This window comes from Lycium ferocissimum, chromosome 5 (genome assembly GCF_029784015.1).
Source record: "Lycium ferocissimum isolate CSIRO_LF1 chromosome 5, AGI_CSIRO_Lferr_CH_V1, whole genome shotgun sequence".
NCBI classification, from domain to species: domain Eukaryota; kingdom Viridiplantae; phylum Streptophyta; class Magnoliopsida; order Solanales; family Solanaceae; genus Lycium; species Lycium ferocissimum.
Window position 1 is genome coordinate 68509072 of NC_081346.1, and position 18299 is coordinate 68527370.

Consider the following 18299-nt stretch of genomic DNA (forward strand, 5'->3'; position numbering starts at 1 on the left):
TTCCTTCTTTTCCTACTATTATTTCTTCACATTAAATTTAAAAAAAAATAAGGTGGCAAAATTTTTATTAGGTGAATATAATAGCATTTCATTAAAATATACTCAGAACAAGTCAAATATATTAACTATACAATGTCTTACGATATGTTCAAAGTAAGTTAGAATACTCGAAAGCTAAAGATTCTTGAAACATTATCTTCTTCTGGCACAAGAAAGATTGACTAATCAAACTTTGTGAATTTCATCGTAATTTCATTCTAATTTAATATATATGTGTGTATATAAATATATATATATATATATATATATATATATATATAAAAAAAAAATTATGTATATAATTTTTCTGTTCGGTTCAATTTTTTCTTCGATTTTATTTTAATAAAACCAAACCAAATACTATCGATTTTTTAAATTTTAAAATCAAACCATACCAACCCAAAAAAGTGTTTGTTTATTTAATCGTTTGGTACGGTTTTTGGTTTGGATCGATTTTTAACTATACCATGAACACCACTACCGCCAACCACTAATGGCAGTCGCTACCACACCAAGCACCTCCATCGTCATAATTATATTTATTGTCACCACCACCGCCTCTGCTGCCACTATCAACCACTACCACCACTGCCGTCAATCACTACTGCCAATTACCTCCACCATCACAACCGGTACCATTTCCAACCACCATCACACATTCTTCGGCCACCAACACCTTCAACAACTAACAGCTACCAACTATGGCGGCTAAATGGTAATAAATGAGTAATTGGGCCTGGTAAATTAGTTGGCCGATAGATATGGGCTTTAATTTTCCCGATGCAATAAGTAGGGTAAACGAATAACAAACATATTCTTTTTTTCTAATTTCAGTCCGGATCTTTAACTTCAGTCTTTCTTAAATTAATCTTGAAGCAGCTAAACATTAAGTATTTTGTAATTTTTTGTTATGTCTTAAATAGTGGTCCTCCAAGTGGCAATTTGTACACTTGCCCTTTTTCAACCTTAATAGTCGAGAAATAGACATTGTCTAAAGTTTCAAAATCTACAAGTGAAACTCAATATCATAAAGTTTCACTTATGAAATTTAAAACTTCAAAGCTATGTCTATTTTTGAAAGACATCAAAAAGTATTCGTTGGACGTTCAATCTTGTCACAAGGATTATCATGTCTTAGGACTTTCGTTGTTGCATCATTTATGAAAAAATGAGTATTGAGCCTAAATAAGGACATCGTAGCTAAAAAAATGTAAAATTCTGTTCTGGTAAAAAATTAGGTGTTCACACATATACTCATTCAAAGTCAATTAGGTGTTCACATATATACTCATTCAAAGTCAAAATTATATTATTGAAAAGCTTACCAAAAATATTATCAACTTACTTTCGCAAGCGTTCATATTATAAGTTCTTCTACAAGTGCTTTTATTAATAAAAGTGTTATGATGTAGATGTCTAAATTATCAAAATCATGTGCAATCTAGGTAGACTTTTAATTGCAAAAATAAAAGTCACATTCGTTTATTAATTAATTTATCAACACAATTGACCATGTTAGTAATGGTGAGTTGTTACAAGGATTTTAGTTCAGATCATCTATAGATAAATTACATAAATCTAATTAATAACCCCATCAATACAATCAAATATGTAAAATTGGATGGTAAAGAATTATTCAAATGTGGAGAAAGACATTGTTTTCTTTCTAAAAAGAGGTAGTCCTCATAATTTCACACACATTTGTTAAGATATTTTTTCTGGCCAATTTAGTTATATATACATCTTCCCATCTAGCCTTCAAACAACACTGCTAGTTTCAACATATCTCATTTGTTACACTTCTTCCTAGCTGCTTGGCTTGTGGTAAGTATCTGATTTATTGCTTCAAGTATGAGCACTATGATTTTCTACGTAAATGATTTCAATTTCAACCAATTCGTTCCTCAATTTTCTTTTGAGTAAAATTTCTCTCTTACTCTTGCTTGTACGGAAAAAACGGATTCTTCTTTTGAAATTAACAACTGTCATGAAATAATATCTTACGTGTCTCCAATTGATATTGTTCGAATAGTGGTATGTTATCTTTCCATAGTGAAATTTTCATCTTAATTCTTTTTATACAAAACACTAAAAAATAAAAAATTCACTATTGAAAGACAACATACCGCAATTTGAACAATATCCGTTGGGACTGTACAATATTATTTCACGACAATTGTTAATTTCAGAAGAAGAATTCATTTCTTTCTCCATAGCAAGATGAAAGAAAGAAATTTTACTCAAAAGAATATTGAGAAACAATTTGGTTTGAGGGCTAAATAGAGAGATGTATAACTAAATTATAACAACAACAACATACTCAGTGTAATCTCACAAATGGGTATGAGGATGGTACGATCTACACAGACCTTATCCCTACCTTTCTGGGGCTAGAGAGACTATTCCGGATAGATCCTCGGCTAAAAAAAATAAAATGTAATCAAAACAAGATAAATATAGCTAAATTGTGAAGAAAAAAATATCTTATCTGATGTGTGCATTATGAGGTTTAGTTGACATATTTACCTCTTTTGGTATGAAATAATGTTGTTCACCATATTTGGACAATTCTTTACAAGCCAATTTTGAATATTTGTTTGTAATGATGTGGTAATCAATTAGATTCTTGCAATTTTCCTATAGATGAGATGTAATTAAAATTCCAGTAACAGCTGATCATTACTAACATGGTTAATTGGGTTGATAAATTAATTATTAAATAAATATGACTTCTTAGTTTTGCAATTGAAATCCTTCCTAGATTGCACATTATTCTGATATTTTAGACATTTTCATCATAAAAAGTTTATTAATAGAAGCATATGTAGAAGAAACTTATAATAATGTGAATGCTTGGGAAAATAAATCCATAACGGAAAAGGAAAACAATGCCTTTAACGTGCTAGAACTGACTAAAAAATGTCCTCCTTCCACCTAGGGGTGCTTATCAGTCTGTTCGGTTCGGTTTTGTGAATTACCCCTTGGGTTTATCGGTTTTCGATTTGTAAATATGCTAAACCAAACCGATAAGATATTCATTGTCGGTTTTCAATTTTTGGTCCTTAATGGTTCGATGTTCGATTTAACCAATAAGAAAATGCTCCGCTAGATTTTTTTGCTTTCTCCTGTTTTCATATGTTCATATGTGCACTACCTTCATGCATAAGGTCTATACAAATTACAAGACAGAAAATCACAAATTATAAAATGCATTGTAGCAATCTTTTAATAATAATAAAAAAAAGGTCAGTTCACAGTTCATAAAACAAGGTCAATCCCATTTGTTTATTTGAGAAATGAAGGAGAGAGGTAGACATAGTGAGGCATCGAAAGCCCTAATTTCGTATGAGAATTGAGACTTGAGAGAATAAGCGTGCCTGCAGTAAACCCTAGTTTCGTATGAGAATAGAGACTTTGACAGAACAAGCGTGCCTGCGATAAGTGTCACGACCCAACCCCGTAGGCCGTGACTAGCGCCCGAACTGGGCACCCGTACGTACCAAAAGCCACAAACAATAACTCAGATATTTAGAAAAATTTGGGCAGAGTTTCCTTTGTTTTTCTTACTAACCAAAATTTACTGCGCACAAGAAAATACCAACGAGAGAGGCCACACGGGGCCAATGTAGCCATATACATATATATAGGCGGGCGACAAGGGGGCCGCGGTGGATAAACCGCCCGAACATACCATACGTGCATATAAGCGTACGGACATAACCACACCCGGAACATGTCCTGGGGCCTCTAACATACGAACGAGAATCGAGAAGACGGGACGGGGCCCCGCCGTGCCCAAATGATCATATATACGGAACAACGAGACAAAGAAGATATATACCAAAAGTATCGACTCTCCAGGATCGAAAGGAGCTCTCCGGACGACGGACCAATATCCTAAGCGGCGGCGTACCGTGCGCGCGCGTGCGTACCGTGGGCATGTAACACGACCCCAGAAGACGGGGGGTCGATGCGAAAGTGTGCCGAGTATGTAAGCGGAAACATAACATACATAATTAAAATAACCGAGAATCGGATATGTAAAATCGTAACGGACGGAAATACGAAAATAGAGCGGACGGAAGCCGGATTCGTAGCGAGTCGGACTTACGAGAATGTACGAAGGAACCATAAGCGAATCGGACTTACGGAGCGTGCGGACGGTTCTCGGACGAAACGAATCTCCATGTATAGCGGACGAGAATCGAATACGGATCGAGACGTACGTAAATGCGACGGACGGGAATCGAGTCCAAATCGGACATACGGGCGCGTAACCGTACGGAGATCACGTGCGCAGTCATAATCATACGCGTACGTACATACGTAAATCGATCCCGGGCGGCGCGCGCGTACGTATCCCCGCCCTTTCGCGTGGGACGCGGTAACGAACCCGGCCTCGTAAGGTACGGACGCGGTGGATGTACGTATAATCGGATCAAATGCCATCCCGCCGCCATCCCCATAATATCACATAATCGTATCATAATCATAATCGATCCGAATCGATACGTACAGTATCTCGCCCGCACAATCCGATGACGCGGTGAATAATGCGAGGCGTGCACGAATCACGAGAACTCCGGCCCGGCGCGCGGTGAAGGAAGCATTGAGGCATCCACGAACAGATCCATGAGAAACCATATACATACGGATCGACACACGTACTTAATGAAACGAAATAGTTCGTAGAAAACGGATCGATCGAATAGTCGGATTATATCTAACAGTAATGTCCGCAGTCGTTACGAATGTCGAATAATGTTCGATTCGAAAGATAGTTACAATACTTATTAATTAGCGAATACGAACATAATTAAGAGTTACCTATGAAGAAAGGACGTAAACGATCAATTTGAGTCATACGGGAGTATCGGGGTGTTGTGGACCCACCTCGGCCCGATCACGACGATATACATAGATAATAGATAATAATCTTAGGGAGTCGTCCAATAATCATTGTAGGTGTTCCAACTCCATTTATGGAAGTTACATACATATAATGCGTTTTATCGACAAAAAGGTGAAGAAACGTTTCAATCTTCTTCGAATGGTTTAGAGCTATTTTCAATCTTGAATTCGAGAAACGGCAAGTACAATCGAGGCTCGCTTCCAAGCCTCGTTAGACTCGGAACATGCCAAAGAATAAAGGGCAAGGCTTTACATACCTCAATTCCGCCTTATGCTCGCTTGGCTTCACTTCCAATTTTGTCGAAATCCGCAAATGGTCACTCTTACCGATTACTATTCATGAAAGCTAACATTTTGATCTTTGGCTATACTTGGCTACCACCGAAATTTCGCAGACTTCCCCTATGAATCCAACGCCCCCCGAGACGTAGCTCGCTAATATATCAACAACAACAACCCAACAATCCAACGACAACAACAATGTATCACAAAATACGCAATATGGCACAATTAGCCATTTTTCCAACATAACACGATAAGTTCAGTTCTAACTTCACACTTTGCAACCAAAAGCTATCAAATTACATTATTTTCCTCCCAAACTCATTAACGATACCCATAATTCATATTTAAACCTTACTTCCATACTTATACAAAAATCATATAAAATTCACCAAATTCGCCATAACAACATAAAACCATTTTCGATGCCGTCTCAATTCATTAAACCTTTATTTACGTCGTAAGAATCATAACAACACAACTAGCATATCAAGCAAAACAATTTATTTTCATTTCAAGTTTTCCATAAGTCACCGCCACATCCATTATTTCCAAATCCATCCGAATTCATTCAACTTTCACTTTCAACTCATATCCCACAATAACCACAACTAAAATATAACACAAAATTCAACACCAAATCCATGCATAACCATGCACACACACACACTCCATATATACACACACACACGGCTTATACACTATAACTCACAATTCCATGTTTTTCATTCAATTCCACACACCATAACATACATATAACCTTCCATAACATAATAAAAACATGAAATCCTTACCTTTCCTACAAATTCTCACTTGCCACTAGAGTTGTCTCCTTGCCAAGATAATTATACCAAGTTGTAGAGCACCTTGAACTTAGTAAGAATTCAAGAAGAACCAAGTTTTTGAACCAAGAACCAAGCTCCAAGGATTTTTTTTTCCTTCTTTTCTCTCTTCTTTTCTATTCGGCCGAGAGGCCCTTCTTTTGTGTTTTCTTGATTTCTTTTGATTTGTCTTGAAATTTCTAGGAAAGATATATATATTTATCCCCTTAATATGTCACATGCATGGCACATGGAATATTTTCATTAATTGGGTGGACTTGGGCCTATACATGGCCGGCCACCTTCACCACTGGGCCTTGATTTTTCTTATTTTTTTTTTTTGGCCCAATTCTTCACGAATCATATTTTTGAAATTAAAAACAAATTTCCAAAATTTCAATTTTGCCCCTTAGCCTCGCTCCAGTGTTTCCACATTCAAACTTCCATAACCGGCATACCAACATCAAGAAAAATCCAAACATAACCTTATTCCTTGTAAGTCAAGGTTACTTCCAAACTTTCGAATACGCAAAAATGCCGGATGTAACAATAAGTAATTTAGAAATAGGATTGTATTTAAAAATTAAAATTTAAAGCCACTAAATATAATTAGGGATAAAAAGGCAATTTTAATATAAGCTTATTGGGTTTTTGGTTTAACCCTTGATTAAATCCTTAAAACCGAAAATCGAAAACCGAACCCATAACCCAATAATTTTTTTACAAAACCGTTAACCCAATAACCCGATATTGATCAACCAATAATGTTTTTATTGATTCGGTTTATCAGTTAAACGGTTTTTTGCACACCCCTACTTCCACCAATTGGATTAAATTTGTCCTCCTTCCACCAATTGGATCAAAAATGGCCTTAACGTATTAAAAAAGACTCAAAAATGCCTCTTTCCATTTATTAGATCAAATTTGCCCATAATGTTATTTTAGGCTAAGAATTACTCCTTTATTAACAACACACTTATATAATATTTAATTTAATTTCAATTAAACATGTGACCTTTATTTATCGGTCCCATATAAAATTTTGAATCGACCATCCATATAACCCAAAAATCCACCACACTGCACTAATAGACTTTCAATCAATCATTATATTAACTCATACGTAAGTGCAATTATTAAAAAATATATTTTAACTGTAAAAAGAAACTCAAAATAGCAGTAAATAAAAATCAACGGCCGACCGGTGCCTACGTGACTAACGTTGCAAAACACGCTTCCCTCCTATAATAATAATAATAATAATAATAATAATAATAATAATAATAATAATAATAATATTCATTTACATTTTATTTTATTTACAGTGTCCCTATTTATTAGATCTCAAACATATTTTCATTTCTTTCTTCTCTCTTCCCCTTTCACTCTTTTCCGATCCGGTACGTACACAAAATCTTCCTATAAATATATATATATACACACACATGAAAAAATTCAGTTAATTACATTCAAATTTGATTTGATTGTTAATGTGTTTTTTTATTTTTGTGTATATATCTAGGGTTGGAGTTCCCCTTCATAATTTAATCTGAGAAAAATTAAATTCAAATGGCTGCTCCACCCGCTAGAGCTCGAGCTGATTACGATTATCTCATTAAGCTCCTTTTGATCGGTGATAGCGGTAATTTTTTATTTTAAATAATTTTTTTTAATGTCTAATATATTGTTTATGCATTTGATTTGTTTGTTTTTATACTTTTGTTACGTTTGATTGATTTGAACTTTTGTAGAGTTATTTGTATATGAGACGTTGTGATATTTTTCGCTTCCCGAGATTCAAATCTGCATGAACTTTGACCTAACATTTTAAAATGTATCTTTCACCAAATTGACATGTGAAAGTTGTAACTTATGGTACTTTTCATGTAGTTTTCGAATGTATAAATTTTAATTTTAAAAATATTGAGTTAATCTAATCCAATTTAGCTTCAAAGTTTAGTGAAATTGACTCTCTACAAGCGAAAAGTTTCACATATGTAGCCATGCGATCTCGGTGTAGAACTGTGCTCTTAGCTTATTTTTCTCAGTTCTAAGTTGCAGTTTTATAGGTAATAATAAAAATTTGTGCAATGATGATGCTACGTAAGTTTTGTCGGTCGAAGAATGTAATGAAGATTTGGTGTTTATAGGGATTTTTGCTTACTTGAGACATGAAACACCGTTAGAGTTTGAGGAATTTACTGTTATCATTGTCATATTGTTCTTGCGCTTGAAACGGTGCTTTAATTTTGCAGAGCTATTGTAATTAGTTTCGTCGTCTGTAGTCCTGCCATCTCGGTGTAGAACTGTGATGTTAGCTTATTTTCTCAGTTCTTTTGTGATATTTAAATTAAAGGCTTATTCCTCATTTCTAAGTTCGAGTTTTATAGGTAATAATAACTTTGTGTGCAATGATGCTAGAGAACTTTTGTCGGTCGAAGAATGTAATGGGGAGTTGTTTATAAGAGTTTATTTTTGCTTACTTGAGACATAGTTGGTGATAGTTCAGGTGTGTTTTGATAAATTGTTGGTGAAAGTTAAACACTTGATAGTTTAGATAGGGAACTCGCAAAAAAGTGATGCTTCAGGTGTGTTTTTAACCATTATCTCAAATTTTTATGTATGATATCATCTACGCATTTGATTTGTTTGTATTTCTTATTTTACTACGTAGATTGATTTAAATTCTGGAGAGTTAATTGCATATTTTAGCTTATTTTCTCAGTTCTAAGTTGGAGTTTTATAGTTTAAAATGTGTGCAATGATGCTGGAGAAATGTAATGGAGAGTTGGTGTTTATAGGATTTTTGTTGCTTCATTGAGACATGAAATGCCAATAGAGCTTGAAGAATTTACAGTTAGCATTGTTAGTACTCCATCAGTTTCAATTTGTTTGTCCTAGTTTGACTGAGCTCGACGTTTAAGAAAGTAAAGAGAACTTTTGAATCTTGTGGTCTTAAACTAAAAATATGTATAATATACCAGCATGCCCTTGGTCTTGTGATCTTAAACATGTCATATGGGATGTTGCAATTAAAGAGTTGCCACATTAAGAAAGAGGCATTTTTTTTTTGAAATAGACTAAAAAGGAAGGTATGACAAACTAATTAAATTAGAGGGAGTATTGCATTTTGCACTTGAAACTGTGCTTCATTTGCTGGTATGTGTTGCATTTTTATGTAAATAGGAAGGGAAATGTTATATGGATTCTTATTAGAGTAAAAAATCGACGTTATGCTTATTAGGTCGGGCTTTGAATTCCCTATTTTTTTCTTAGTTCTGTTCATTTCTTGTCTGATCTATTTTTTTACATTTCATAAGGTGGGGTTGTTGTGGTTCTGTTACATTTATTTTGTTAAATGATAGAGAGCAAAGTTGAAAAAAGTTATGTTACCATTATCAAAAAAAAAAAAGAAAAAAAAAGGGAGGTTGGTAAAAGAAATACTAGTGAGGGAAACATAATATAAACCTAATTAATCATCTATGGGAATTTTATTAGATGCATGCATGATATTTAGATCATAATTCAGAAGTGAACTAGCTCAATTTTTAGATGCAAACTGTCTGAACTGGTAAAACATGAAGAAATAAGAAACAAAAGCTAGTAATCAACTGTTCAATATATATATATATATATAGATGTAAAGCTACTTGATTTTTTTTATTTTAAAAAAAAAAAAAGATATATGTAAAGCTCCCCTTCAAGATGGAGAGTGTTGATCATAGCCCCGAGTTTGTTGCACATTTAATCTTGACCTTGAAGTGAACGTGTCATCTGGGTTCAAAATCTGGTAGATATAAGTTGGACCATTTTATTTATAACCGTGGTGTCCGGGTCAGCTTGCGCGCACCTCGACTAATTCCACGGGATACTTGCCACCTACCACCAGTAACAGGTACCACATAACCGTGTCCACCAAGGTTAGGACAGATGGAAAGAAATCACATGTGTTTTTGCCTCTCCTAGGATTTGAATCTGAGACCTCATGGTCCTTAACCCACTTCATCCACACCCTGGGGTGCGATATAAGTTCAGACTATATTCTTGCACTAATAGACTATCAATCAATCTCATCGTATTTGGACTTCTCATGTAATACCGGATTAGATACAAGATATATTGCAGTTTGATTATCACAAAGAACTTTGATTTTCATCACTTCTCCCAGCATTTCTTTTGATAGTCAAGGAAAGTTTTATGTACTTCAAACTTTGACTCCTCAAGCAATTGTTTTAACCACTTAAGTGCATAATGTGTGAAGGCCATAGCTATTTTCTTAACTTTTGCACATGATATCTCAACCAAATCTGATTTCTTATTTTTCCAAGACATCAGGTTTATACCAGCAAGGGTGGCTCAGTTGGTTGAGCATGGGGCTTCCATAATGGAGGTCTCAGGTTCGAAACCCCCTGCTTACGACAACAGGGGATTTGCCTTCTGGGTCGAGCTCGTCGCACTAGGCAAGCCTAGTGCGGGTTATCTCTCCTATGTGGTTTGCGGGCTATTGCACAGGAGCGGGGTTTACCTGTGCGCACCCGAAGGGTAGCGGCTGCGGGTTCCCTTGTCATTAAAAAAAGAAAAAGAAAAAGAAAAAAAGACATCAGGTTTATACTAATCATTATACAGTACTTGGATTACACATTGCCTTATTAGATGGATGTCGGATGTCCTAAATCTGATCTGCATGCTTGATAACTCTAGCATTTCCTCTTATTTTGGTATAAAAGTCCCTGATACATAATATTCTTGATATATCTAAGATGCGGACCATTGCATTTGGTGAATATTATGAGGATATTGCTAAAATTGTCTAACAATATTAAGTGTCTACAATTGATAATAAGTTAATTTGACTAACCTGACTAATTTCCTTTCTATAACAGTGTTGATTTACTAAAGGCTCCCATGTTGTGGGAACATGTTGATGTTAGGGTTAATTGGTGAGTCAGTTTGTCACATATATCCTTTGTGAGATGACTATGGCCGAGCTTGACTAGCGACCTTTATACCAAAAAAGATAAAAAGGAAATACTTAGGCTGTCCCATGTTTTGGTCTAGATGTAAGGACAGGGTGCCTCCTTTAGTGCCTCAATCTATTGTTGCTCATCTTCAGTAATAACATTATTATTCAAAATGAATTTCATACTATGTATAGTTGGCCCATTTTTTTTTTATAAAGTAAATAATTTTATTGACAATTGGGGAAACTCTGTATACAAGCTATATACCAAAAGAAAAGAACCTACATCAAAATATGGTTCTCACCAAACGAGATCCAATCCTCTATACAAATAGGGACCTCGAAAGTACACCAAAAAGCAACTAGAGACAAAACACTCCTATGCAATTTTACAAAATCTTGTTCCACCCCATCAAATGCCCATGCCCTCCGATTTCTTTTTTTCCAAATGACCCACATGATTGCTAAGGGGACAACACTCCATACTCTTAGGCTTTTCTTTCCCTGCGGTATGAGTCCAAAAAATAAAGACAGCATATAGTTGTGTGTTTCTCTGACACTGAATGGCATTTACTTCTTAGAAGAAGACAAAATGACTGGGAAACAAAGGAATTCAGCCTTCTAATGGAGCTGTTACAATCTGTCTCTGTAGACTCAGGCAGGAAGTATTCACTTGTCTGGTTTGTAAGCAAGAAGGGGGATTTCTTAAAGTTGTTACATTAATATACAAAAGCAAACAGGCTGCTGGCGTTTTAGCTGGCCTTACGAAATGATCTGGAAGACCTATGTACCTCCTAAAGTTGCTTGCTTTGGTTGGATAGCAGCTAAGGATGACTGTTTGACTCAGATAGACACCAAAAGAGAATTTTATCTCTATGTAATAGGTGCTTCTTCTGTAAGAACTCGACAGAAAATATTAGTCATCTGTTCCTTCATTGCAGCCAAATTTGGAAAATATGGTCACTGTTTCTGAACATTTTGGGAGTTAGTTAGGTCATGCCAATGGATGTTAAAAACATGCTGAGTTGCATGCTGTCAGGGACAGGGTATATGCAGGAGTTTGAAGACGCTTTGAAAAGCTATCCCATTATGCATAATGGACTGTTTGGCTTGAAAGAAACAAAAGATATTTTGAGGGGAAGAAAGACCATATTTCCTAAAACATAATTGTTCACAAAATTTATACTTGTGGTGTAAGGGCTGTAAGGTTGAGAATATGACATACTTTTTAGATTTTCTAGATGGTATGAGGAAATAGTGTTGGGATTGTGATACTCTATGGTTTTTTATTCCTCAAAGTACCATCTTGGTAAAGATTCTAATTATATTTTGCTTCACCTGATTAAAAACAAAAACTTCAAGGCCCCTTTGGACTGTCCGACAAATTTTATTGACTGTTGCCTTTCTCCATCCTAGATTGGACAATGCTATATTAGTAGATGTTGGAATAAACATATAAAATTGAAAAAATAAATGCTAAGTACCGTGAAAGCAAGCGATGACAACTCAATATATATGAGGTGTTGTCCAGACGGATTATTTTGGAATTTGCATAGTAAAGGGAGCCTTCACAGTTAAGCCTAGCTACTGGAAAATGAACAGTGATCAGTCACTGACAGTGATTTGGCCCCTTGGAAATTAATATGAAAGATTAAATTTCCTCATAAAGTTGAGAGGTGAATTCCTCTATGAGCTCAATCATTGAGGCTTATTGATATTCTGACTTGCCTGTAAAATAGAATTTAAAAATAACAAAAAAAGAAACAAAAAATTTCCTCATAGAGTCTCTTGTTTTGTATGTTTGGTGATTAGAAGGGCTTGTCTAACTCATGAAGTGTTACAGAGAAGAGGTATGCAGATTAGCTCACGATGGTCTCTGTGTGGCCAAGAAGAAGAGAGCATGATCATTTGTTCTTGCACTGCAAAACAACTATAAGTCTGTGGAACATGTTCTTGTGTATCCTAGGAATGAGTTGGGTTATGCCCAGGACTACTTTTGAGAGTTGGAAGAAGAGAGGCAAAGGAGGACTGGTGGAAGAGCATCCCAACGTGCTTATGGTGGGCAATATAGAAGCAAAGAAAATGCAAGATGTTTTGAAGATAAAAGCAATTTCATCCAATAGATCAAGATGAATTGCCTCAACCTTTTTTATTTTTGGTGTAAACAGAATATGTTGGGGAAGTAGAAGATTCAGTAGATTTCATAGGAAAAGTGTAAAGCTTTTAGCAATCTGAGCTTTTCCTCTGCCCCATGTGGGTTGTAAATCCCCAACTCATCATCATTTGATTGATGAGTTCCCTGTGATATATATATATAGTTACCTTTACCGCAAATAAAAGATAATTGTTTGTCAATGGGATGACCATGTCTGAATGTGGTGCTGGCGAAGGAGGTGAGACGAAATCTTTGGCAAGTTGTAATCAGGTCAACCTGTATAGTTTCCGCTCAGTCTGCCCTGCCCCTGCCATGGGGGAAGAGTAGAATGGAAGATGCATGCATGGTTATACATGGATTCTATAGTGAGAACTGCTAACAGTCCAGATTTAATTACAAGTTGAATAAGGATCTATGAAATTATGGATAGTAGTTAGAATCTAGGAATGCATTTTAGTACGCTGTAGCAGAATTGCTGGAAAGGAGATGGTCGTGTCAATCCTTGTGCCAGCATGCTCAGCAGTTTGAGGATGGACACATCGACAAAATTGACGAAATTTTCGGCACTATTCATTTGCTTTCACTTTCAAATTTTCTCTCACTACAGTATCATGAGTGTTACCATGTCCTTGTATATATCAGTTACCTTCCAATGAAACTGAAGTTCGATTGCTGTTTAATTTTTTTTTCTTAACAGATTGTTGTTCATTTTTCCCCACTAATATGTCGAACTTCCCCTATTAATTGTTTAGTCCTTCTGATTGATGATATAATAGCATCTTTTTGAATTTTCAGGTGTGGGTAAGAGTTGCCTTCTTTTACGTTTCTCAGATGGCTCCTTTACAACCAGTTTTATCACAACTATTGGGTAATCATCTCCTACTTTTTAAGGACATCATCTTCTTCTTCTTCTTCTGGCATTGTTCATAAAGCACTCGTGCCTCAAATGTTATCAAAAGGTATATTAACGTGGAACTTCATTAGAAAATAAGTTCTTATGGAAAAGTAGCACGCAACCTCTTAACTTGAGTTTACATTATGAAAATATGAATAAAATGCTGCTGCTACTACCACTACCACCACACTGCTACTGCTAATACTACAATTTATGTTATCATTATGCCCTTAGCACTTGTAACTCAAAGGTGATCAAGTTATGCGAATATAGATTAATCAAAATGAGGAAAATGTGTTGAATACTTGATCAGAAAGGTTTCTTGTTTTATCAAATACGAAGGTAAGCTTTCTTATATTTACCAACTGAAAAAAAAAATGGTAAGGTTTCTTATGTAAAGTACATAACCTCTTAACTAGGAGTGTAGATTATGAAAGTTAACTACAGTGGTTTCATTGAAGAGTAGTTAGTAAAGACATGGATGGACTGTTGCAAGAACAAATGATTATTTACCTATGTACTTATTTTTTGGGAGACCTACTCTGATTCAAAGTTTTCTTTCACAGTATTGACTTCAAGATAAGGACCATAGAGCTTGATGGTAAACGAATCAAACTGCAAATCTGGGATACTGCTGGTCAGGAGCGGTTCCGAACTATTACAACTGGTAAGCTTGTGGGTGAAACATGCTGTGCTTTATTTCTTCTTGTTATCTTGTCATCTTGTCATTTGGTTTTTCTTTTGAGCAAACATAGCCAAATCAATACTACTCCGTGCTGCTACAGTAATATGTCTACTTCACATTCTAGTAATTCTACTGCCTTGCAGCTTACTACCGTGGAGCCATGGGTATATTGCTGGTGTACGACGTAACTGATGAGTCGTCTTTTAACAGTAAGTTCCCACATTGTACTGGGGAAGCTATCTTTATACTTTTTGTTATGTCAATTTAGGAGTGGTTCCTTTTACTTTGTAGATTTTTTAAGCACTGAGGGTTTGACTTACTTGTAGGGGTATATATACCCGCTTGTTGGACGTCTTGACAGGGGATCTGCCTCCTCCAATCCCTTCTAATCAGGCATTTGCCGAAGAAACTATATTTGTTCTTCTTTTATGACTTGTAGTCTGCCCTCCTCTTTATAATGAATCAGTTGTGTTATGGATGAAGCAGGGCTTCAAGAATATGAAGAAGCTATTCATTTTCTCATTGTTGGACTTTCTCTAAGCTAGAGTAATGTATATTTCTGTTGGGTCAGCTCAAAACTAACTTAGTGCGCATGTTTAGACATCAGGAACTGGATTCGCAACATAGAGCAGCATGCTTCCGACAATGTCAACAAAATTCTGGTCGGCAACAAGGCTGACATGGACGAAAGCAAAAGGGTTCTCTCTCCTCCCTAGCTCCTTTTATCTGCTTATCTTTGTATGTTGTTGTATACATGCTATGTACAGCTATTGGACGACTGAGTTGATTAAACCTTTTCTCTAGGCTGTTCCTACATCCAAGGGTCAAGCACTAGCTGATGAATATGGCATTAAATTCTTTGAAACTGTAAGTAGAACTGTTTGCCAGCATTGGAATTTTTCGCAATACCAATTCTCCTTAGATCCTAGTGATATTTCATGCAGAGTGCCAAGACAAATATGAATGTTGAGGAGGTTTTCTTTTCCATTGGTCGGGATATAAAGCAAAGGCTTTCCGAATCTGACTCAAAGGCTGAGGTATTATTTTCCAGACCAAGTTAATTTAAAGTAGTGCATACTTGGTGCTGGCTGACAAGTTTGAATGCTGAAAATTTAGTGGAAGTGTAAGGTGATTGATATCTCTATTGATTAACTTTTCACAAGACACAGCTTTAGGGTGAAATTTTGGTGTATGGATACGTCGGGCAAATGTTATTTCCTCCTAAAAAACTAAGCGAAAAGATGGGAAGAGCACACTAATTTGTTAAATTTCTGTTTGTCCTGTTTCCCTAATACAAAATAATTTCCTGTCAGGTTCCTATTGGTGTGCATGATTCGGTCTTTCTTGCATCCTTCTTTGCACTTTGAATCTTTCGTTTCTCCCACTCTTTTGCATGAGTTATAAAAAGATACTCTGTTGCATGATGAATATCAGCACAATGTTCTCTTCTTCCACTTCCTAGACATGGATTATTTGGTGCACTAACTTGTGCATTTCCGAATTTTGCAGCCCCAGACCATCAGGATAAATCAACCGGACCAGGGAGCAGGATCTTCTCAAGGCGCCCAAAAATCAGCTTGCTGTGGTTCTTGAAATATTGATATCAAATGAAGGGGAATACATCCTCAAAGTGACCATTTTAGTGGGAGGGGTGAAACTAATCTTTGTTATAACATTCTCACAGTTGATTGTATTTTTCTCTTTACAGTTATTCTCTTCCAATATCTATTTGTATTTGGTGGCAGCTCTTAGTATTGCAAAATTTGATCAGTGTATGCTCACTACTTTTTGGCTTATATAAAGTGAAGGGACAGACTGCCTTCTGATGTTTTTGTACAAACTTTTGGGGTTGCTATTAGTTTTCTGATATTTGATGAGCTTTTGCAGGGGAAGTAAATTCTTCCAATGGGGGTATGGAGTTATTATGTGGTTAAAAAGTATTGCTTAATGAGGTAGATTTTGTCATCAGATCGAAAACAAAATGATGTCACAAATCTAATACAGGCACCACTGTTTGAAATGTAGTTGGAAATAGTCACGTTTCGAATTGTTGGACAAAAATACGCGTAACATGAGCTGCAGAGATATGCTTTTTCATCTTCTATTTTTTTTTTAAAAATATTCCAGACACAACGTTATGAAGTTTTACTTGTAGAAGTTTAAACTGAAGGAAACTGTTCTGGAGTGAAAATTCAAGAATATTGTACTAAAAAATCTGGACAACGTTCTCACATGGAATTCTAAGTTTGAAGCTGTATTTGTTTGTAGAGAAGAAGAATCTTTCCCAGGTACCATGAGTGAGATAATGTTAAAGTTATATAGTTATTACCAAGATTTAAATACAACAACCATGAATGAATTCACTACGTCAACAAATTATTTTAGTCATGCCACTTCGTGATAATATATTCAAGTTCGAAATGGTCTTTGCCTTTGTTTTTTTTTTTTTTTTTTTTTTTGTTATGTTAAAATGAGACACGATACGGTGTTCCTTCTAAGTGACAGAAATCGTGCTGTAATCAAACGGAACTTACCTTTAATTATGTGATTTTTTTTGTTTTTTTTTTGGTAATTCCAGTCAGCAAACTAAATTCCTCTCATTCATGATGACGAAACTCAAATGACTAATCATGATACCAAGGGTCCAGCATTTTCTAGTGGACAACTAGTATCACTATATTCTGATTTCATCTAGATAAATATAGTCTGTCGCGTACGTTTACTCATTGTTTGATATGTTATATATAGTCGTAATAATATTTAAAAATTCTATTAGGTAATTAAACAAATTATAAAGAAACAAATAAATAAATTAGATCTTGGTAAGACTTGGGCATGTTGGATCATTGTGTAGACCATCATAACCCAACCAATTTCAACTCAAGTAGTCTTTGGATGGGTATGAGCAGTATTAATCACCAGAAGCGGATTTACGGAGGCGGGAGTGTTTACCGAAATATCCTCGGCAAAAAATTACACTATATATAATGTAGATTTTCTATGTTTGTGTAGTAATATTAGTTTTGAATACCTAGAACAATGTGCAAAAGGCTAGCTCAATGGTTTAGGTTGTTCAAAATATGCCCAACGTCTATGGTTTGATTCTCAGCGGCTGCATTATTTTTTAAATTTATTCTAGATTGATCCATTGTAAAGGGCTAACACGTTTACATCTTTTATTTTCCTAACTCCTAAGTGAATTCTGGATCTGTCACTGATATTAACTCAACCATTTTGGTCTATCCAAATTCAGTCCAACTGCTACATTTGATACCTCTAACACCTCGCAATGCCTATTAAAAGAAAAAGCATCTCCTACCAACATTTATTTTTAACTTGAATAAAAAACCCCTAACGGGTCGTTTGGTTAGAAACAAGTTATCCCAGGATAACTTATCCTGGGATTAGTTATTTCACCCTCCCACGGGGATAAAATAGCATTACAATCCGAGATAGCTAATCCCGAGATTAGTTATACCACCATTTTATCCCAACCAAACATGGGATAAATTCATCTCAAATATAATCCTGAGATTATTTATCCTTATCCC

At 35.4% G+C, this 18299-nt stretch overlaps 1 protein-coding gene across 1 annotated transcript; it reads left to right on the top strand.

The window, feature by feature from the left end:
- Positions 1-7384: 7384 nt before the first annotated feature.
- On the top strand, positions 7385-16588 carry LOC132057184 (ras-related protein RABE1c). Its single transcript, XM_059449652.1, has 9 exons — positions 7385-7453; positions 7576-7695; positions 13964-14036; positions 14630-14730; positions 14892-14957; positions 15349-15446; positions 15553-15615; positions 15693-15785; positions 16258-16588. Exons 2-9 carry the CDS (start codon positions 7623-7625, stop codon positions 16339-16341), a joined length of 651 nt encoding a protein of 216 aa, XP_059305635.1. The 5' UTR covers positions 7385-7453; positions 7576-7622; the 3' UTR covers positions 16342-16588.
- The last annotated feature ends 1711 nt before the right edge of the window (positions 16589-18299 follow it).

Coding starts and splice junctions, on each gene's coding strand:
- LOC132057184 (XM_059449652.1), top strand. CDS start 7,623: ATGGCTGCTCCACCCGCTAGAGCTCGAGCTGATTACGATTATCTCATT. Junction 14,037..14,629: donor AGTTTTATCACAACTATTGG/GTAATCATCTCC, acceptor TTTCTTTCACAG/TATTGACTTCAAGATAAGGA. Junction 15,447..15,552: donor ACATGGACGAAAGCAAAAGG/GTTCTCTCTCCT, acceptor CCTTTTCTCTAG/GCTGTTCCTACATCCAAGGG.